The 24,945-nt window shown below is 32.7% G+C and overlaps 1 protein-coding gene across 1 annotated transcript in view; it reads left to right on the top strand.

Annotated features, from left to right (window-relative positions):
* Window positions 1–24,945, top strand: part of LOC143202112 (uncharacterized) — a 506,901-nt gene that overhangs the window by 392,412 nt on the left and 89,544 nt on the right. Inside the window, exons 3-4 of the mRNA XM_076413396.1 lie at window positions 4,459–4,573; window positions 22,171–22,331. Coding sequence (XP_076269511.1) covers window positions 4,459–4,573; window positions 22,171–22,331 — 276 coding nt within the window. The remainder of the gene's footprint in view (window positions 1–4,458; window positions 4,574–22,170; window positions 22,332–24,945) is intronic.

The following is a 24,945-nucleotide window of genomic DNA, read 5'->3' as shown; positions in this document are numbered from 1 at the left end:
CCGACGGAAAAACGGTGGTAGTTTTAATGGTCGTTCGACTATGGCGTTGTCATTTTCCGCCTGATGTTAACGACAATTAGTTCGGTTGACTTTTCGATGAAAATTCAAACTAAAAATGTTAAAAGAAAAAAATTACTAACTATATTGAATCCTACTTCGAAAAATAAAACACTTTTTAAAACTAGCCATCAATTTATGGTCGATCTTATTATTCAAAAATCAAAATTCGACGAAAATTTATTAAGTTAATCATATTTCTCACATAATAGTATACTATTAATTAAATCAATATGTCTTTGTACTATGTATTACTGTTTTTAAAACATTACAATATATCCAAACTATCTCAAAAAATTACAGTCACTAATCTTTTGAAATTAAATCTAACTTCCATCCTGTTTCCGACTTTATATACACTTTTACAACATTATAATAAAATCATCATAAGTAAGACTAACTTCAGAATTGTAATAAGAACTTCCAGTAAAAGTATATATTTATTTACTTTTATGTTATAAACCTAAATATTAAATAATAAATGAAGAAATGCATGGTTATAAATTAAAACAGAGAATATATAAATAAAACAATTTTGAAATTGTTATTTGAATTTAGCGTGTATATTAAAGGAATAACTAACTTCTAAACTAATGACATTTTAACACTTAAGTCTATAAAGTAAATAATCAAAATAATTGATATATGGTCAAAGAATAATATTTTATGTAGCTACATATTTTATTGCATCATTCATTAAACACCTTAATTTTTAACTGCTCTTATTAATTCATATTTTCTCCTATTTATCCTATGTATTCCATATATGCAAATTATGTAGTTAGATTCATATTAACTGCTGCATATTTCCATTACTTCATTCATGTATTCATATAATCTTTATCTTTTATCTATATTTCTCATCTAAAATATGTATTGAAAAACAATAAATATACCAGGCTGACTAAAAGAGCAATTTTTCTGAATTTTTGAATAAACTTGAATTATAGAATCATGAGTAGCTGTTTTTTTATAATTTTTTATATTTATAGATATATTTATTTAATTTAAAATGTAAATATTGAATTTATCCCTTCCAAGTGTCTCATCTTGTTTGTTTAATTTTTCTTCTTCCTAACTAACCAATAAAATAAAATAAAATTAAAAATATGTGAAGATATTTATAATTGTTAGTATTCTTTGCAACATTAATTTTAACCTCCGATGCACAAACTCATGTATTTATTACATACAATATTTGGTTAGTGAATTTGTTAATACATGAATTTACTAATGTATCCTAAAATGATGTTTGAATTGAATGAAGTTAACACCACCAGAATGTACAAAAAAACCTATAGAATTACCTCTAGTACAATGATATATTATGTATTCAAAACCATATCAATTATTATCAGTTCTTAAAATATGAACTATTTTTGCGAACTGTTCTGTGTATACTAGACATCAAATTAATTCAAAAGCTGTACTCTTAAATCTATGTAAGTTGTAAACAATGAGGACAAACGATTCTTTTTATTCTCAAATTGTGTGAGTCTTTGTTAGAATGAAATTTTCACATATATCGGGGTTTCCTGTTATCTTCCAATAAAGCAGACACATTAATTTATTCTTTCGATAATAAATGTAAAATAAAATTTTACATGTTCATGCTATTCTTGATCGTTTTTTACCTAAATTTGCCGTACCCCTTTAGCAGTTCATACAATATGGGAATAATATACATTTATTGTTGCAACTTCTTAATTAAAACAAGTCTCCATATGTATTATTAATGTAATTGTTTTCTTCATTTTGAAAATTGAGAAAAGTAAGTGTTGTAAAAGTAGAGTTTGGTCCTTAAATATTTTTAAAATATATAATATTTGGACTTGGTTAATATGAGTTACAGGAAGAGAAGAAGAATTCTCATATGCATTTATCAATAACAAATATACAATACAGAGTGACAAAAAAAACGTTTTCAAAAACTATTTATCAGAAAAATCTATTTCATTTATAATAACGTGTGAGACACCCTATAGAATTAAGTCTAAACAAGTGTCTGGCCGCATACTATCATTTCAATTAGAATATTTAACTGATTTTTGTCATTCAATCTCAAAAAAATTGTGGTAATTTAAAAACAAACCACCCAGGTTGATTATAATCTGATCAGAAGCTAATTTAGAAGTAAAGGCCCGTTATCTAAATTAGATTTTGCGTAGAAAGAAATTTATAGGATTCTATTTGTTAATCACAGAATTACGACCGGTCAATAAGAAATGGTTTTTATGATAATCGAAAAGGTAGAATTGCTATCGATTTTACGTAGATGCGTTAAATCATATTACTTTTTGCCCCTTATGTTTTTGTTATAGTAGTTAGCTTTATGTTAATTAGTATATGTTATAACAATTCTGGTAATCAATAACTATTTATAAATAAAAAACTAACAAAAATCTTATAAACACGATTTATATTCCTGAAATGTCATAATACCTAAATTTATTAGTTATTTTATTAAGTATTACGATGAATAGCTCAAGTAAAAGTACAGCCCATCTGAGAAAAAATAATAATAAAGAAACAATGATTGAAAATATGGAACGCTTTAGGCCCTGGGGTCCGCTATCTACTCTACATGATTTGACAAATGTTCCAATCAAACTAGAACAAAAAGGGTTGCTGCCCTGTGGGCAATCGAACCCGCGACCTCCGTTTGTGGACTTAACGTTCTAACCATTACAACTCAGAAACAGTTGCCTACAATGTTTCTACGACCTCTCATATGATTTGGTTAGTGCTTAAGTAGCAAACTGATTGGATATTACACTGAACTGCTTCTAATTTTACGCCACATCAGTTCAGGAATAACATTATACATATCTGATTATTTTAGATAAAAAATATGTAAAAACGTTATTCGTGCCTTTCAAATTTGAGGTTTTCACTCGATTTGCCCCCCTCCCCCAACACACCCTGACTTCGTTCCAATGGGACTATCTCCAAAGTGCACTCTTTCGAGTAAAAAATAATTTTGAAAATCGGTCCATAATCGACGGAGAAATCCGCAAATATGCATTAAATAAAATATATACAGTCGAACATAGAACATCCTCCTTTTTTATGTCGATTAAAAAGGGATAATCATGGACATTTTAGGTATTGCTCAGTGGACGCTGCACTTAACGGCATTGAAAATACCCATACTCACATAATTCACTTAGTGGAAACATTAAAGATAAATTATTATGTTTAAAAATCTGGTTAAAATATATTGAAATGACTAATAATAAACCCGACCATATAACTAATATTGATGGAAAAGTGAATGAAGAATACTATCCGAAAATACTCCAGGAGAATGCAATTTCTTATGAAGTAAATATAATTGGTCGAAGTTTCAGTTTCAGCAAGACAGTGATTCCAAACAATCGTAAGAAGTACGTCATGGTTTCGTACAGTAACAGAAAAGTGAAGAATCGATTGTTCTCGTCGAGCTGAACATATTTTTACCATAATTAATACCATAATTACATTAATACATAATTACAGCAATTAATACTGGATTCCGAATACTCAAACGAATGTATAAATAAAATGAGTAAAATTTGCGAACAAGTAATTAAATATAAGGGTGGCCATTTTGAGGAGGTAAGGCGAAAATATTATCAAATTTTTATTTCTACAAACTAGTTAACTAAATTTACTTAAATGTTGGTCTTAGGTTTGATTAGTTTGTGTGAAATAAACCATAACTTCTATTTTGTTGTCGTTTCTTTTTAATTATCTTATTTTTGTCAAACTTTCGAATAGTACTGTATTTTTATCAAGTATGATACCCTTTCACAGAACTCAAATAATCACCTAAATCATTAAAATAATAATTGTTTCAATATCCGTAGTATTCCCCTCTGGTTTCTATCTATTCTATACAAAATTCATACCTGCAAAAATAAAGTATACAAAGCGAAGAGAAAATAATAAACGCTCGTTCCATGAATAAGATCACTGGAAAAATACACGACAAAACTTAATGAACAATCGAGTAGTAAATAAATATTAGTAATATTTGATGTAAAAAAATATTATCGTATATTTTCAACCTATATTATTTAAACAATATTCATACATATTAATATAAATCAATGATATTTTATATTCAGATATTTGCATAAAACACATATTAAATTTAAAATCCTCGGATCTAAATGCACGATACGATATATTTAATTAACCGAATATTTTATTAGCTCGGTTATATATTTTAAAACAAAGCCCAACAATTTAATAATTTTTGTTAAATATTTACGGACGGATTATTCAACTGGAATTATCAGAAGCGAAACATTAGTCGATTATAAATAATAATGCGATTTTGATTTTACATGAGGCCGCGTTCCACAACTGTACGCTCAAATTCTCTATGGATATTAAGTTTATTTTGTTTCATTTCAGCTGACAGCTCATCCCAATACGACGCTATAAGGGCATATCTAAAAGAACTGGACATCACAGAAAAGGTTTGGATTGGATTATCGAAAACCGCAGAAAAGTCGTCATTTACATGGACGTAAGTAATTATAAGTCATAATTTTACCCCTACTTTTTGAATAAGTAACTGGAAATTCGAATATTTAAATTACTATTAATTAAAGTCACTAGGGATCAGATTTGACGAGTCTAAATACATGAACAAACAATTATAACTTCGATTAACTCGAGGAAAACAATTATTTTTTATAAACAATACCAACTAAATATTTATTACGGGTTGTAGAAATAAATGTTGTTTTTTGTAAGTTTTATTCAAATATATTGGTATAATATATTCATTATTGTCCACCTTAGCTATAGGTATTATCTATAGTTATAGACCTCCCGAAATAACAGGAAACTCACATACATCATCAAAATGTATAACGTAACAACATCGCAATAGTTCCGCATCAACTTATCATCGAATCATATATAATATACAGCTACAATAGTTTGTAATGTAAGGTTGATTTATTATCTTTGCATGGAACTCTTTTCCATACCACATGAAGTTCTAGGAGAGTTTTTTTTTATATAGTAGTATCCACAGGAGGCCTATACCACCCAATTTACAATTTTAAATAGTCTAGAACATCAATCCGCCTTCTTTTTTTTATAATATATTCGATTTTGGGTAACTAAAAGGACCTATGATCACCCTGGAAACCTATCAGCTGTAACTGCTATTATTTTTACTGATACTATGACTTTTTATAAAAGTCAGAGGATTTTAAAGGAATTACAAAACATGCATTTCATGTTACTTTTACATTAATATAATTAATAAGTAATTATTCACTATATAAAGTTTCTAAAAGCATAATAAAATCAGCTCCAAATATTATTCAAAAATTAACTAGTTTTAAACAGAACAAAAATAAATTAAATATTTGCTTATAAACTGCTTATAAACTTGAGAAACTGTTTTTTGATCCTTTATATTATAATTACCAAATGAAATCTAAAAAACGAATATATCTTCTAAGTAAGTATTTTTACGAAATATTTCTATCAATATTTTGAATATAAATTTAGTATTTTGATTATTTCTCGCACTGAAAGGTAAAACATATTATTTCTTTACACATACATAGTTACTATAGTTACTAAACTGATGTTAATTTTTTCTAAATTACAAAAATCCTAATATTAATGATATTTCAAAGTCCTTTTTCAGTTCTGTGCTTCAGAAATTAAATTATCTAATATTCTCATGTGCTTTTAAAAGCAATCGATGTCATCTGCAGATTTTACATTTTAAATTACTTAACTTGTGACGTCTTTTTGTGTTGCACGAAAGAGTTATTTGAACAGCTACTAATTAACATGTTTATAGAGAAATAACAATTTGGTAGTATCAAACGAAAATAATAGTTCCAGCTGCTAAACGGGAATTAGTTCTAAGCCAGTATAGGTCTCTTTAATTACGCAAAGTTAATTGTATAATCCGCTCAAAACAAAACAGTTGTGCTATTATACGTCTCTAAATTAGTTATGCTACAAAACCGAAACATGAAACTGTAACTTGATTGCCTCTATTGACTTGATTACTAATTAAATCGATCGTAAATAGACTCATTAGCACGACAGAAGTTTATTTAACATGCGGGAAATAACCTGTTTGTATTATTTGTATGTTTCATAATAATATTTTACTCACATTGTTCTACTATATTAGAATATGAAAATATAAAGTTTATCCACCAAGGGTCTAATAATAAATATAAATAAATAAATCCACCAAGGGTCTAATAATACTGCCTATCTGTTAATTTTCTAAATTAAACGAAAGCTTAAAATATACACTATTATTATTTCGGAATAATTATGTTTTTTTTGCCACAGCTTTTATTTATTATGCATTATTATGCATCATCCTGCTGACTATTAACTCCACTACAAACAAACATTACACAATTTATGCCAGAGCCTTACTTATTATCCCTTGTATATCTAACTTAAATTGTTCAAATTCTTCATCAAGTTCCTCTTCTTTACTCATCTCTATTCTCATATTTCTAATTTATGATGTTTTTTCTCCTTTCTCTTCTTTTAGCTTATTGCATTAAGTTTACCTTCTCCCATCCTCTTATCTCTCTCCAATCCATCCATTTCCGTATTTCACGTTCACATCTCTCCATCTATTATCAATTTCCGACTTCCTTTTACAGCTTTGTCCTTTTGCCTTTCTAGGTTTGCTTTATTTTTTCTTGTATTTGAATATAATAATTGATAGAAATTGATAAAATAGTATTAATAATATGATAATATGATAATTTAATAATAATGTTACGAAATAAGTCAATTTTACAGAGGTTTCTACATTATACCAAAACTTATAACAAACTTTCTTTTATTTATTAGTTATACGAAATTAATATAAGAATCTTACCGCTCTTTTATTTTGAAAATTTTAAACAGAAGGAAAACTTACGAAAAATGTTTAGATTAGATTATTCAGAATAGTATTTACCAAAAATGCATTGTCATCACACTGATTGTGACTAAACTGTCATTTCCGGATGTCTGAAATTATATCATTTTAGTATCAAAAAGACTTAAATATTAATCAAATATTTCTTATATATATTATTTCTTGTGACATCATAATACTACGATCAGAGAACAACAAGAATTTTAAAATAAAACACACAGGTTCATTTACTATTCCAAATTTACTTCATTCCATTCGAAGTAAAACGATTGTTGAGTGAGATTTCTAGAATAACTTTCAAAACATTGTTCGAGTCAGTACTGAATGAATAGGCAGGCTTCGTTGGCGCAGTGGTAATGGTGGATAAACTCCTACTATTGCGATAGTCGAGGGTTCGAATCCTACTGGAGCATGGATGTACTTTATGTTTGTATTGTAATTGTAAAGGTCTATATAGGCAATAGTGGAAAATCCGACAAGGAATCCCAGTCCAATCCCAGTAACGCCAGTAACGAGGCTGGGTAAGGCCGGATACCTTCTGGAATGGTCTCTATCTTGGTCACAGGCCAGTCGGTAGGCTTAATACCGAGGATCGTGGTTCGGACCCCACGTTAATCTGTAGGTCTAGTCCAGATAAACGCTCGCTCATTGGTAAAAGAAGAGACTTTAAAATATTTTTTTAAATGAATAGGCATGGAAAGCCTAACAAATTTAAATCAGGTTAATAGGGCAAATGTGGAATGATACGAGTTGAATGTTTAATGAAAAGATTGCAAACAACAATCAATAATCGCTAGCTCTATAGGGTCACTTTATCGTAATAAAAACTAGTGATCTAGTCACTTGAGACCAAACCTTCATGCAAAGTCATAACACTCAAATCAATATTCGAACGAATATTCGTTAACAATATGGTTAGACGTAAGGAATTCGTAATGAACAATACTAGACTTTCTACGTCTTATTATTTTTTGTTTACAGTACTTATAGTATTCTTATTTGTAAATATAAAATAACGAAAGAATAACTGGATTTTTTTTCATCTGTTTCTTCATATACAATAAATGTTTCATAAATGTTTCATAAATGTGAGATATAACTTATCAAACTCAAGGAGTTTTTGGGATCAAAACAAACAATGTTGCAGTTGCATGGCTTTATAGATAAAGCATATAATATTTTTACTGTATGTGGTAAATATAAGATAAAATTAGTAAATATTATACTCCATATGTGCACATTATTAGTATCTAAGAAAATATATGTTCAGTTTTTTCTATTTAATCCTTTTGACGCGATCACCAATAAAACATACAAGGGAAGGACGAATGAATATAAACATCTGACATATACATAATATCTATTAATTAATAAGGTGCGGAGCCATCATTTGCTTTTAAAATAACTGCTATTATTCGCGGAATAGATGCGTAGTGTTGTCCTATTATTGTATGAAGACATCTGTCACTTGTTTCAATGATGTTGGAGATTGAAATGTTTTCCTCAGTCTCTGCTCTAAAGCTCCCCTTAATGGTGGATATTTTGATACTCCTAAAACTAAGATTGAACTTTTTGGTTTCAGATATTCATATTATATGTATATATAAACATATACATATATATATATATATATATATATATATATATATTTAACTATAGGAAACAGCCAATCCGGATAATAGGCTTCTTTTGGCATTCCCCGCACATATAATACATATTCATCACACATTCATTGAACAATACTACATCTTATACCATCTTGTAGTAATTCACTCTTGCACCACTTCTTTCGCAGCTTAGCGTTGGCTTTCATTAAAAAGGGTTTCGCAATCGTAACCCTTCCATAAATGTTAACTTTGTGGAACTCCAGTCGTACTGTTTCTATCGATAGAGTATTGCTCAAGTAAGTATTGAGTTTTACTGTCACTTCGGCCACGATAATTTTATGTTGTATGGTCAATCAATTAATGTTCGCCGTTGATGAAGGCAGATGTTTTGCCATATTTTGTGTATGGTGTCATTATAATGGCCAATATTACTATTTATAAAACGTTAAACAATTCAGCTGTTTTCATAACCGACGCTCCGACTAACACAGCACGAACGGTTTGGCCATTTTCAAAGTGCTAGAAAGAAGTCTCAATAACAAACAATGGAAAGACGCAACAAGCGATCTTCTGTTGCATTCATTCGCCTTAACATCGCTGTCACTCTACTTCGTCAGTTCGGCGCGACATATCAGTAGAAAAAGACGTTGTTGTTACGCTGCTGTTTAAAAATTTGTAACAATATATTTTATTTATAGGATATAAGTTTAATTGTATGTTTCCAATAGCTTAATTGTTTGTAGTATATGACTTAGTAAAGTACAAGGTCACGTTTATTTCGATAAAAAATTTCGAATATGGGCTATCAGTATGGTATTAGTACTTAGACAGCTAGACATCTGTTTGTAGTGTTAGTTTACTTTACTTTTTCGGAGTGGTACCGACCAAATCAAAATAATCAAAGAAAAATTGGAATGTAAAATAAATTGTTAAAGCCATAATAATGGCTCGTAAAAAGATAATGAGTACCTTAAAAGCAGAAAAACTTTCAAAGTACCAACAACGACTTTGCTATGCTTAAAAATGAAAATTGAGCTTACGCCAGAAGAAGCGGCCGCCAGAACATTAGAAAGAAAAATAATGTTAGGTACACACTTGAAAAATGTTTTAATGGAGTATATTTTGACGATGGAATGGAAGGTTTATGGAGTGACAAGGGCTGATCTTCGCAGAATGGTATATGTGTTGGCAGAGCGTAACAACTTGGAAAATATATTCCGTGAATCTGGCATAGCAAGTAAAACATGGTTTATACTATTTCGGAAACGATACAAAAATAAACTGTCACTTAGAAAGCCTACAGAAACGTCATTTGCAAGAACAATGGTTTTTCAACTTTTGGACGAGATGTACTAGAAAAATAAGGGCAAAGAGCAAAAAAGGTCTAAAAATAAGAAAATAAAAAACTACAATGAAGGTGAAGAGGAATTTGAATGAGATGCTGAGCCAGATGTCATAATAAGGAAAGAAGCCCCTGACACTGTAGATTCAAAATATATTTTCTACCAGCAACTCTTTTCAGAAAACACAAGAGGAACTCTGGGTTAAATGCTTATGCTGTAGGCTTTCGATACATAATAACAGTGTAAGGCCAGAATTTGACACTTGGCTGTGTGATTTTTGCAATGTTATTTTCTTAGATATGTAAGTTATGTAAATTTATGGCCCATATTTGAATAGGTGTTCGATATTTAGCATCTATTTTGTAGTTTTGTTTAATACTCAATTTTGATAATATAGTTTATCAAGAAAAATATAAAAATGTTACTATGTTATCGAAAATTATATAACTAATTAATATTATGTTAATAAAACGCTGATTTTTAAGTAGTTGTTTGCCCCCAAAGCTAAATAGTAGCTCATATTAAATTACTTTCCTCTATTATAATTATTTTGTCTGCTTGTAACTTCTTATTTAGCCTAAAATAAATGTTTTGTCTTCCAAGTAGATTCGATTTTATTTGTTTTTTTCACGGACGTAGATCTCATATTTCAGTATTACTGCCATAATAATCACAAAATACTCTAGGTAATATATCAAGCTATATTAATGATCCCATAATCTAAAGAAATTATAATTTATGTAATTACTCCCCGAACGTCAAACAAAGAAAGCAGGACGAGGATATCCTGTTTTGTGCTATTTAGTTTTTTTCCATTAAATTTTATTACAAAAAAATTATTAAATCGATCCCAGCGTCTCGTCTTCCCACACCGTGGAATATCCAAGGCCGTATCAATCTCTTTTAGTTTGCCGAAAAAAAATAATTCAATTGTTCACTTTATACGCCTATACAGCAGCGAAAGGGATTTCGCCTCGAATAAATCAGTTTTTTTTACAAAGACGCAATTAGGGTCGTTCATTTTCTCAACATGGCCAACTTAATTCAATCGGGGTTTTTTCATTAGGTAGGAGATAATCTTCTTTTTCTGTAAACATCAAAAGCAGCTGGGCAAAAAACGACCGGATCGATGTATACGAAATTAAATGTGCCACAGAGGATACACAGTTTTTTTTCTTTATATATACAATCATTAATTGGTTCCCATTCAAAATAAGGTTGTTAAAAATTTATAAAAAACGTAATTAATTGAATAAAATTTTCTGCGTGAAATCAACTTGTCATTATTTTAGGAACTGTCGGATTATTCAGTTGTGTGAACGATATTATAACTTTGTAATTTATCAGGGTGGTTCAAATATGATGGAAACAAACACTGTAGACGGCGCATATGTATGTTTTGAAGGTCGTAAATTGGGTATGTGATAACTGAGTCCCTTACGAACAGTGTGGCATAGTTTTCGTCGGGAGCGCATGTTTCACACTCGTGCTACGGCCATGAGGAACGTCTAGTGCCGACCGCCGTAGCGCAGCCTATTGTCATTCGTTTTTTAGTATGGGAATGCATTAAAAAGACGAACATTTTTCTGCGTTTGCGAAATCAGTTCGGCAGTGAATGCCTGAGAGGGCTGCCGTGTTTAAATGGAACAAAGCTGAATCAAGGATGGACGCGAAACCGTCGATCGCGAGCCACACCAATCAACCACTGTAGACAACATAACGCAAAATAACAGCGCGATGGGTTCCTAAACTGTTGAACCTCGAGCAAAAATTTACGCGGTTGAAGGTTTGTTGTTGCTTGCTGACGCGATACGAGGCGGAGGAGGATGGTTTTTTAACGCGAATCTTCACTACAAACGAAACGTGGGTACACTATTACACTTCCGAAAACAAGATGCCGTCTAAAAAGTGGAGGAAGAAGGAGAAAGCGGCGCTAGTACAAGCGAAGACAACCAAGTCCGCGGGTAAGGTTCTGTGTACGATGTTCTGGGACCGGCGGGTCGTGCTGTACTTCGATTTCCTGTGCACTCAATACTCCTGTACCATTAATGCTGCGTACTACTCTAACCTTCTGAAAACACACGTGAAGCCAACGCTTATCACTCGAAACAGAGGAGCATTCCAGCACCAAGTGCGACTGTTCTCCAAGATAACGCCATACCGCGCGTCTCACGCTCGATATAATATCGGAATTAGGGTGGGAGGTACTGGAACACCCCCCTACGGTCTGGATTTATCACCCTGCGACTATTTGGACCACTGAAATAATCCCTAGGAGGTCAAAGATTCAACACCGACGACGAGGTAGAGCAGTCGTGCGCACATGCCTGTCCGAGTTACCCAAGGAATTCTTCCATACCGGCATCAAAAAACATCCGGAAAGATGGACCAAAGCCGTAACTAGTGAGGGCAAATACCTAGAAAAACTATACATTTTTGTAAATGCTTTCAATAGTAAATAAACGTGTCAGAGTGTTTGTCTCGATCATATTTGAACCACCCTCGTATAAAGTCATTTGTCAAATATATCTTTGGCAGTACTAAAATTACATGTAGCGGTCAACAAGATCTACAAAGGGACTAGAGACTGAAAAATACAGCTTAACAGCTCCAAATCTCTCCATGTTAATCTCGATAGTAGGTTAAATTGGAAACATCATGTTAAACAATAGAAGATACTCTCAACTTGACCTAAAATCAAAGAAATTGGTTTATTAGTCAATCATAAAGCCAATTTAGACCTATAGGGTGCAAATTTTTTTTTTTTTTTTGGCCTGGAACCGGGTAGGGGAATCCTGTTACGGATACCTGGTCGGGAAGACCCGCAAGAATAAGCGAGTTGGACTGGTTATGTGGAGGCTGCCTCTGGGCTACCCACTAAACCCCACCCTATCAGCTGATCCAATGACCCTAACTGATACTTCTTACTGTTAGTAAGGAGGGTGCCCGTAACCGGTAACACCGTTAAGAGGCACAAGGGCCAGGCAAGGACGTGGCGTCGTTATCACACCACGCAGCTTGCGGTACATGAGTTAATCGCTCGCCGGAGAAGGTCGAGACAATTAGGAGTTAGAGCACGACGGGGTAGTGTCGGCTGTGATAGAATAAGGCTACGAAGAGCTGAATGAGTTATTGGCCTGAAATATCGGCCAGCTCGGTAATACATCTATTGTCCGAGAGACGAAGAGTGGAGCCTCGGATATAAAATCGTGAACTTGGGGGACATCTGTTTCTCTATGAATTTGATTGTTCCTGACGAACCATGGGGCATTAATAATTCTCCTGAGAATTTTGTTTTGAAACACTTGGAGACGTTCCACCTGGCTAGGGGAGACGTATTTTAGATAGACACTGGAGCCGTATAGAACGACTGATCGAACCAGCATCTTGTACAGGAGAGATTTTATAGATAGAGGAAGCCTGCTGGCTCTGTTGATAAGCGGGAACAGCAAATGTACAATACCTTGACCTTTATGGAGGGACTTTTGAATGTGGGAATTCCACCTAAATTTGCGATCGAAGACAAGACCGAGATAGGTGGCTTGTTCTGACCATGGGATTTCTGTGTTCTCGATTTTAAGACGCGAAATGCTCGGTGCAAAACGCTTCTTGTGGAAGAAGATGGCCTGGGTTTTCTGTGGGTTGACCTGCAACCTCCAGAAGTGTAACCACTGGACCGTCTCATCGAGTTGTTTTTGGAGTCTGCTTCGGATGTGCGGTGCTACTCTTGAAGAAGCAAAGTAAGCAGTGTCGTCTGCGTAAAAAGCAGCCTCAACTTGTGGTCTCCTAGGGATATCTGAAAGAAAGATATTAAATAGAGCGGGTGCCAGTGGGGAGCCTTGTGGAACTCCTGCGTCGATGGTTTTCCGGCTAGAGAGAATATCTTTAATCTTCACCTGGAACGATCTTCCTGACAGAAATGATTTGATAAGAGCTGTTAGGTCATCAGGTAGACCTAATCGGATGCATTTCGCCACTAAGCCTTCGTGCCAAACCTTGTCAAAGGCTTTGGTTAGGTCCAAGAAGACCGCTCCAAGTCTTTCACGTCGGTTAAAAGCACAGTTGATTTTTGCGGCCAGCCGATGGGCCTGATGAACGGCTGAATGTTTAGCGCGGAACCCGAATTGCTCATCTGGAATGATATTGTTTGGCTTCGTAAAATCATTGAGGGCATAAAGAATTGCTCTTTCAGCCAGCTTGGAGATGGAACTTAGTAGGCTGATAGGTCTGTAGTCAGAAGGTGATGACTTAGCTCCTTTTTTGGGGATAACTGCGATGAATGCATGTTTCCATGTGGATGGAAGGTGTTGCAGCCTCAGAATGGCGTTGATGATATTACTTAGTTCGGCGAGCTGCTTGTAGGGAAGATTTTTTAGTTGGGCTATCGAAATATTATCGAAACCCGGGGCCTTCTTATTCCGAATCCTGCTGATCATTTGAGTGAGTATTTTAGGAGTGACTAGATGGTTTAAAAGATAACTCGGAGGCACTTGCGAATGAACGGAGTTGGAATTCCTAATGATTTCGTCGTTGTCAGCAGCGTTTATATTTGTAGCAGGAGGGAGGCGTTCCATTTGAGCCTCATAGGTTTTAGCGAGGAGCTCGGCCTTTTCGCGGTCGGTGACTGCAAAAGTTCCTGTCTCCGCTGACTTTAAGGGGGGTATGACGTTTTGCACCTTCCCCACGAGGCTTTTAGAGAGTCGCCAGAAAGTTGCGGGGCCATCCAGTCTTTGGTCCGCTAGAAATGAATTCCATTTCTCGGATCGCCAAGCTTTGATGGATTCCTTCACTTCTCGTTTTACTCTGTTGGCCTTTTACCGTTTTGTCTGCCGAGTTGAGGGTGGCACTATAGGGTGCAAATACGAGGTTGCACTAAAACATGAATCCAACAAGTAATCTAACACACCTAAAACAAAGTTCTACGATTATTTACCAATGCTTATAGCTAAGTAACCAACGAAGAGCTGCACGATGACCTCAAAATAAAACGAATACACGAAGTTATCCGAGATTTCACCATATGAATTGATTCAACACATGAAATAAGGTTGCTAAATCGCAGCAACGTGGAAGCAGACAGCTAATACAAAATTATGTAGCAAAACTACGGTCTACTGAATTAATATATCAACGCTAGAAGTTCCTTTTATGAGACTGATGGATTTTCTGGGTATATATAATTTTCTGGCACACCATCGGGCATTCAAAATGATCATCAACTTGCGATGATTGATAATCATACTTGCGAACAATATAGAACGCAGATATTACTGTTTCAACTTTAGTGATATCATCCAAGTTGATATTGATTAGCATCGCAGCAAGTGGAGAGCCTTGCTAAACACCCAATTGAATAAAACTCCAACTCGAAAAAGAATCACCGACTATGACTTGGAATAATCGATTTTCCCAATATGAGTATATCATATTTACAAGATCGCTAGGAATTTCAAGCTTTAATCTCTTAAGTATTATACCATACTTGGTCGTGATCCCTTTTCAAATTCAAGAACAGTGTCTTTTGTGTGTTTACTTCGCCTGCTAGCCTCGAATCTTGATGGATTGACAAGTGATTGGTTCAAAATACAAACTACTCGTCTTGGATAATATTTCTCGTTTTCGCAACTTCACTGAAATTATAGAGAATGACTCGTTCGACGATATTTAATAGTGAGCTTGGAAGACTGATTAGACGATAATTGCTGAGAAAGATTATTGACGGAGAGAGCTGATTTGTTAACAGTAATAAATGAGTGTTTCCAGATAGTTGAATGGGCAGAAGTCGAGACAGGATGCTTTTCAGGGAGTATTAATATAGCGCTAATTTTTCGACATCCACGGGGGAATAAACAAGACTATGTACAACTAGTGCCAATGCGGGGAGTATATAGTGCAGTCAAGCATCAAAGACAACAGGAGCTTTTCTCAAAAACTATAGAAGCAAGAAACCTTAGAATTAGCAAGAATTGCAAGAAATACTAGACATAAAGGGCATTGATAAGTTTCATTTCTGAAGCCCTTTTGATGTTGGGTCATGTATTAAATTTAAGGTATATATATGTATGTTACATGAACATATCCGGGATATACAGACAAAGGTAATAGTGCTGTAAAAGGATACAAAACACAGCAATTTCAATCTGCCTCCGTAAATATAATTTTGTCCTTAATTCATTACGTCTATAGATTTATCAGTGGAAAATATTTGAATACTAAACACGTTCAATGGGGATCAAGTTTAACCTCTGAAAAAGAAAAACAACTTCTACAAGCTGTCAGCTAACTCAAAGGCTCAACATTATCAACTGGTAGGTTATAGATACAATAATATTTTAAGTTTTATTTGAATTCTGAATAGTACGAATGTGTGTAAATTATGCAAACGTAAAGAAAACTTAGGCATGAATTCAGATCATACCTACACGCTCCTTACTCATAGTGGCAGTATCGTTAAGAAACGAAGATCGCATAGACTGTGACGCAGAGAATTTGTTAATAATATTCAACAATTCACATGTGAAAATATCTCAATTATTATTGTAGGGATAAAAGCTAATAATAATAATTAATATAAGAGAAATTAGAGAGCTCTTATTACTTAAACATATCAAGAATATGGCATTAAAATAAATTCCCATATATTGATATAAAACTAGACTAAACACTGCCACACGATAGCTAAATCAAGAGATTGAAAGAAAATCTGGCAACTAATAGTTAAGCTGACCATTCGCTTTGGAGGGTAATCCAACATTTAAATGAACGGATATCACATAAGCACTAATTAAAAACTGTTGCCTGCACATGACAAAAGGTAACATACAAAAGGATAAACAATATGCTGAACAACTCACTTTTCCAACCGAATGAGACTGAAAGCAATCTTAACTAACATTACCTTTGAGCAATAGAAACAATGCTTATGTAATGGTGGGAAAGTGCAATTTCCACATTTTCGACAAATAACGTATATTATCATTACTGAAATCCATCTTTAGCATGGCGAGTTCAAATAAAACTGCAACCGTTCACAAAACTATCAAGTAATTTGTTTAGTATGTATCTGTTTTCTAATGCTATGTAGACATTTACGAAACAACAGATCGGGTTTTTCAAACGCAAAACACAACTCATTGAAACCACATATTGAAAAAACAATGAATTTATTTTCGCTATCTGATCATTATAATTAATCTTATAATATAAATTGGCAATCGGTTAGTTCACTAATAATTTCGCCTTTAGAGACATCTTCAGACACTTTGTCATTATCAATTCAATGAAAGTTAAACAAGTTATTCTGTTTATTAAACATGGCTTATTTTAAAAAATACTTAAGAAAATAATAGAACAGTTAAGAAGGTAAGGGACAAATCGATTTTGATATTTTCAAAATAATAGACAGAAAGCAATTTAGAATATTTATTAAATATTGGATAATCAAAAAAAAGTATTTGTTGTCTCCTTCAAGTAAATCAACCATTCTTGGGCGTTTTTAACTAAAATAAAACAGAAACTTTTAGCTTCGTAATTATACATAAGTCGTTTTCATTTTCCTTTGTAGTTATATATTTATTTTACCCAGTTTTGAATTTAATTACATTATATGTCTTATAATTCTCAAATGATAATAAACTGGCATTATATCTTAACAGAAACTCATATAATACAAAATATTATATTAACACTTTGACAAAAACTCAGCTTTTATAAAAGTACGTAATCCCGCTATTCCCGGGATCACCTAATATAGTAACAGATATTAAAATGAGTCAAGAAAAACAAGATTATAAATCAATAAATTAGTTTTATGGCTACTCAAAGTCAGGAAATAATATTGTAAGCATCATAATGTTTAGGCTGATAGTAAATCATTTTATTTCAGACCTAATAAAGGGGACCCCATTTATAACATTTCACAATGGTTGTTTGAACTTTGTAAATTTTAACTCTGATGAATAAACCAACTTATACGAGTATAGTGCAATAAATTATAAAGATATTATTAAATAGTAAAGAACTTTCCATACACATTTATTTTTACTACATAATTTTATTGCTCTGTCAATTTTTATGAATTATGAAAATTATTTAATAATTAATATAAAGCAACTCTTTAAAATAATATTTAAACTTAGCATTGGTTCTGGAATCTGATTAAAGTTCATGTCGCAATTAGATTAATTAATTATTACTAATTAATAACAAAAACTAAACTCAATTTAAAAGTCCCCGGCCTAACACATAGATGGCACTATTAGAATTAAATCCATATGTTTTTTAGTTAGCCTTAATCCTCAAAAGATGCGTGTATATATTTGACAGCTGTCGGATTATTAGTTTAGGAATTATAGCATTTTGAGTGAAGCAACTTCTGTTATTATAAAAAAATGGATAAAAAGGAATTTCGCGTGTTGATAAAATATTGCATTTTGAAGGGAAAAATACAGTTGAAGTAAAAACTTGTCTTAATGCCGAGTTTCCGGATACTACCCCAGGTAAATCAACCATCAAGTATTGGTGTGCTAAGTTTAGACGTGGTGAAATATATAGTACTATGCATGAAATGTATGAAATAATAGTACCGAAGACGGTGAACGCAGTGGACGAAATCGCCTGAAAACGGCCGCATTTGCAAAAAAATGTGCTGCTTCACCAAGACAATGCACGGTGTCACAAGTCAATGAAAACGATGGCAAAAATCCATTAATTGGGCATCGAATTGCTTCCTCATCCCCCGTACTCTCCAGATCTCGCCCCCAGCGACTATTTCCTGTTCTCAGATCTCAAAATAATGCTCGCTGGGAAGAAATTTTCGTCGAATGAAGAGGTGATCGCTGAAACTGAGGCCTATTTTGAAGCAAAGGACAAATCATTCTACAAAAATGTTGCTATCGAAATGTTGGAGGGTCGCTATAATCAGTGTATCACCCTTGAAGGGAATTATGTTGGATAAAAGAAACTAATTTTGCCAAAAGAAATGTGTTTTACTATGGTAGGCCGGGAACTTTTCAATTGACCTGTTATAATATGAAATACTGTTAGTGTATTTAACCTAACCATTATATATCGTTAAAGAACCTTTTGGATATCAGGTTAATTTATTAAGAGATTTCTGTAGATAGGAAGACTGGTGATCAGAGGTTATTATGTTTAGATTATATGGTGGATGTAACAAAGCTATCAGTTTGTGGCGGTTTATCAATTGATCGTGGTTACCCCATTCCCAACATCACCTATTTTTAAAACGTTTATATGTAAATTTTCACGATTTTGACATGAGCCCGAGCATTATAAAATTATTCTGTCGTACTTTTGGTTACAATATCAATACTTTTATCGACACTAGGCTCATATGTTTCAGATAAAATCAATATCAAGCTTCATAGCTCTCCATATGGTGGATGTGTTCAACTTGAGCATCTACATCATTATTTCCAAAACTTGCTTGGTTCGAGTCACCGAAACCAACACTCTCAGGTTTTTATCAATGAAATATATTCACCAAGACCTCCAACTTCTTCAGGAAAAGAACATGACCTTTAGTTATAAATATTATTAATATTATTAATATTATTATTATTAATATAATTGTAAACGTGTTATCAAAAGAAATTCAATTCCTAATTAAACATCAATTACATCAAACATAACTGTAACCCTGAGAATCTTAGCATGTTAAGAAAATAAGTTATGCTATATTTAAATAATAATCTACATATTACAATATTTACAGCTTTAGTTGAAAACTCTTGGATCAGTACCGGTTTTGGAACGATTTATGTAGCATGGTTGTTGAGCACTATTTACTTCTAAGTATCGGACTTAATATATTGTGAGACCATTGTTGCATCTATTTCTGGGTAATATATGTCTGGTTTTCTATAGGGATATTGAGTATCTCCAACTTCATTGGCATGTCGAAAGGGTTGCTGTTGTTTAGCATGAAGGGTTGATTCTGAATCTTTATAAGATTAGTGCTGTCGACAAACTGAATTGCTTCAATAATTACAAGATGGTATGATTGTTATTTGTGCTTCAGCAACTACAATTTTTTACTTGATGTACACTATATTAGTATCTTTACAGCTGACAAAATTACTTCGTAGGTATAATATATCTAGTTATTTCTCTGTTTAAAATCAGGTTCCTGCAGAATACCAGAAATATTTCATAAAATATTTTAACTAAAATATTTAATAATAATTATGATTTTGTTATAGTACAGTTTTAACACCTGTATATAAGCTACACTGACCAAAAATATAAATTAGCTCTATATGAACTACAGTGACCAACAAATAATAAGACATAAAAATAATCAGCCTAAACTATCAACAAATAATATATTTGAACACTGACTTATGAGCCTACAGCTGTTTTATATTTTTACATTTTCAACATTTCATCTTCTCAATATCTTGATTTAGCTCCAACTCCTCTTTCACTTTAAAGCGCCGTTTTATTAATTCGAATGTGAATCGATTAAGAAAATTTAAAACGGGACTGAGAAGAGCTTGAAGGTCACTTCAAAAATCCAATTCAACAACAATTTCAAAGGACAGAAAAAACGTTACATACCAATAATGTACTATTGTTTCAAAAAAAGTATTTATATTAGAATATTATTTATCTAATATATAAGGTACTTGCATGTATTTTGATCAGAGATGTCTATTAATAAAAATGCGATATATCAATGTAAACAAATGGTTTTGGTGGTTTTCACATTTCTATAAATAAAATAACAGTGTTCAATTTGGGATTTTTTAGTCATTCAGTATGTACACTTGCAAATCCTGGAACCCTCGATATTGCATTTTATACATTAATTAATTTTATTACTTCATTTTAAAAATCTACGAACAAATTACATTAAACATTTTGGTTTAATAATTAAATTACGGTTTAAAAAACTTTAGAATGGCTCTGTCATATCTCAGGTAGTTTTGACTTTCAATTGTTTAAAAGTGATTATTTTGAATGACAAAGAATGGTCTGAAGGCCTAAACAAAATACACTAAATTGCAAGACTTATCAGACAAGAATCTAGTCAAAACTATCAAAGAATTTTTATACAGCTTGGTGGTTATAAAATCAATTCCTTCGAGATATAGGAAATCTCCAAAATGTGGGAAAATGGCTACACATTTCATATTGCATACATTTCAACATCAGGGTTTTATTTCTTTCGAGACCATTTCGAAAAAGAAGAGCTCTTTAATGAGAGGTGGATCTAGTTCAGAAGTTCCAGAGGCAGAAATAATGGATTTTTTAATCGGAAAAACCATCCATATAGACAGGGAAGCTGAATATTCGTAGTTGAACAAATTTAACGACGGATTACTATAAGAAAGACTATCAGTTTCTTGCATAAGAACGGTCAGCCATATGCTACAAAAGTTGTAAATATCTACTCACCAGCACCAACAACTTGTTCTAATCGATGCATGGTTTGGCTGACACATAATTTTGCAATGCTGAAGAAGTGGTAGAGCAGCACCATTCTACCAAACTCACATCGTTCTTTCAATTGAGAAGTTTTAGGGTATGTTATATGGCTCGGTGAACGGAGGTAAAAACGAAATGAAACAGTGGTGTTTACATTTTGTGACACAATGAGGAGGAGGCTTGGACAGTCGATGGTGGCACTTCTAAACCAAACGATGGTCGGTTACTGAATGATTGAAAGTACCCTTCAATAACATCCCAGATAAACGTCTCGGGGTTTCCCAATAATCTTTATCATTTCAGAGTTGGCGCTGCTAGCACCCCGTCCGTATTCAACATCTGGGATTATATTTCTAGGCATTTTTTAAACAGTTATTCCACGATGTAAAATTCGACAGGCTTCGGTCGTCAAAGGTCGTCAAAGTCAAAGGGGAATAATAATAACCTAATATATAAAGCTTTTAAGTTTTAATTATGTTCAACTGCATTGCGACACCAATTTAAATTTATTGAGCGTAAAACTCATAAAATTAGAGATTGGAACATAAATTGGAAACAAAATAGTGCGGCATAGACATATTATAGGATTAGGACGCAGGTACGACGCACAAATCCCCAAATAAAATTGAGCACACGCTATATCAACACTGAGATCCGTAAAATATCCGCCTTTAATCCCATTCAGACCATCCTACCTTTCTTCCTCTTCTAGGCACTAAAACGCCTTATCTCCTTCCATACACTGTCCCAAATACATAAACGACCGCAAACATTACATATTCTTGTATCTTTGCAGGGACTTCCGACCCCTAACGGGCGAGGGCCATTGGCAGGAAGCTCTGCCCTCGGGAGACACCCAATCCCTCTGTGCAGTCACGGATCCCGCCGCCGACTTTTTGTGGAAACCTCTGCCTTGCGGTGGACCAGAAGTGGCCGCCTTCATTTGCGAGTTACCAAGTAAGTTTATTAATTAATTTTCACTTTAGTGATTCGATATTTCGACGTTAGCAAAAGTTTGTCGTATTGGATACACCGCTATGAATAATTTATTTATTTCTCTAACTTGAACATGTTCTTTATTTTTACAAAATATAATTTTGCGAGAACTTTTAATTCAAAAAGCCACAGAAATAAAGGTTGGGGAGAAAGTCCCGCTACCATTTTAGCTCTAGCTCGGTTTCGCTTTAACCATTGTGATATGTAGACGTCCAAATTTTATAATATACTAGCGACCCGCCCCGGCTTCGCACGGGTGCAATGCTGATACTAAATTAAATACACTACAGAAAAAATATGAACGTTGTATATAAAAACATAGCGGCCCGCTCCGACTTTGCACGGGCATAAAATATATATGCCTATGTCACTCGATGAAAACATGATTAAAATCGATCCAGTATTTTTGGTTTATTCATTACTGCCCTTGGCCTGCACGCATTAAATTTGGAGTAAAACAATTCCTCTTCCCCTATACTTACTATGAAGATTTCCTGCTATCTTTGGAATAGCTAAATTCATACAAATTTTATTACATTACACATTTTTAAACGCAAATTTTAAATTTGTAATATCTCCGAAAATATTTGTTTAATTTACATGCTGTAAGGAACCATATTGATCTATATTAATTGCACACTGTATTTAAGGTACTTAGTTCGATAAGGATTAATGCCGTATTGCTTAAAATAGCTTCGTAAATAAGCCATTTTCTCACGTAAAAAGTAAACAATAAAAATGGTTAATGTGGGTTATCCCTAAAAGATAAACATATACCATCGCGGACTTTTTTGTAGACCTTTTTATGGTGTACAATACTGTAGTACATTAATTTGATCTAACTCGTAGGGTTAGGCAGCGTTTTTGCTAATTGCTAAATAAGCCTAAAAAAATAGGTTAATTTACGACATCACGTTAGAAACCTCTAAAATTAGCAATGTTGCCTTAGTATATTATGCATGTATTATACATATAAACCTTCCTCTTGAATCACTCTATCTATTGAAAAAAACCGCATCAAAATCCGTTGCGTAGTTTTAAAGATTTAAGCGCACATAGGGATATAGGGACAGAAAAGGCGACTTTGTTTTATACTATGTAGTGATGCCAGCAGAAATTGTGACAATATTTATTGAAAATAATTGTTCCATTATTGCCACTCAACGGAAATTGAGTTCAATGTTATGCGTTCAATGTTATGTTATGTTCTTTTGCCCCACTCTATATAATATTATTAACCAGCTGACCCGGCAGGTTGTTGTGTTTGAGCTATGAATATTCAATTCGAACTGGAATAAATCATTTTAAAAAATATTTTAAAAACATAGAGTTTACTGCAAGTTTTTTGATTAGAACAATATTAAAATTGAATTAATCACGAACAAAACAAATCTGTTTAATTTGTTGCTCGATTAAAGTGATTAATTGATAGTAGTTAAAATAATATTGTAAATAGATAAATAGGTTTAGGTAGGTATTAAGCTAAATTATGTGTATTTTGTAGAATATAAAATATAGGTAATAGGTTAAATAAAGTTTCTCTTTATTTTTATTTAGTTATTACGACGATGTATGTACACATTTTATTTTAAAACATATTTTTGTCTTAAAAACATAGGTTTGATTTTTTTTACTTTTTGTTGAGTTCTTTAATTATTTTTTTAAGTCGGTTCAATTTTTTGTTAAAAATGTATTTAAACTTTGATTTATTGGCCATCCAAAACCATATCGCGAACTTCCAGGCAATATATAGTGTTGGGAACTATCGACTGAAATTGACTTTTTTTTTGGCCTGGAACCGGGTAGGGGAATCCTCTTACGGATACCTGGTCGAGAAGACCCGCAGGAACAAGCGAGTTGGACTGGTTATGTGGAAATTGACTATCGACTGTTTAGTAATTGACTACTTGTTACTATCAACTGTTTTAGTCGCTATTTTTGGTTCGACTGATTTTACTACTTTTTAACGGTGACTGCTTCACTCGACTGTTTTCAGTCACTATTTTCGGTCCGACTGATTTTGTTACTATTTACTATTGACTGTTTTATTCGCACTTTTAGTTACTATTTTTAGTTCTACTAGTTTTATTCGACTGATTTTTAACGTTCTGACTCTGTCATCGTAGCCGCGACCTTGACAAATATGTACCCAATTTATTCTTGCATAGATCTATATGTAATATATGTAGTTTTATCTTTTTTTTGTAGTTTGCTTGTAAATAACAATATATAATATATTAATATTATAGCATTTTGGTACGATTTATTTAGGCTTTTTAAATATAATTTATTTATGGTTATTGTACATCCTTAGCTTTTAGGTTTTATTTAAGTTCTATTGTATTGTCTGTGCTTATTATAGTATATTATTTAAAAATATTAATTAACACATTAAAATACAATGAAAAATTTGTGGGCTATATTCCATGGCATAGAAAAATACCATTCCTATTGCAGATCCACAGAATATTAAAATATAAAAGTAACTCTACTTCATTTAAAATTAAGTTATAAATAGCATGTTATATATTAGTATTACAATAGTATTCAGTAATTATTTTTTTCCTTTTTTTTT

Source organism: Rhynchophorus ferrugineus, unplaced genomic scaffold, assembly GCF_030347505.1.
Source record: "Rhynchophorus ferrugineus isolate W39M unplaced genomic scaffold, kcgeb_rfMv2 rfM9, whole genome shotgun sequence".
NCBI lineage: Eukaryota > Metazoa > Arthropoda > Insecta > Coleoptera > Curculionidae > Rhynchophorus > Rhynchophorus ferrugineus.
The sequence above is the reverse complement of the archived record's forward strand: the minus strand, read 5'-3'. Positions and strand labels throughout refer to the sequence as shown.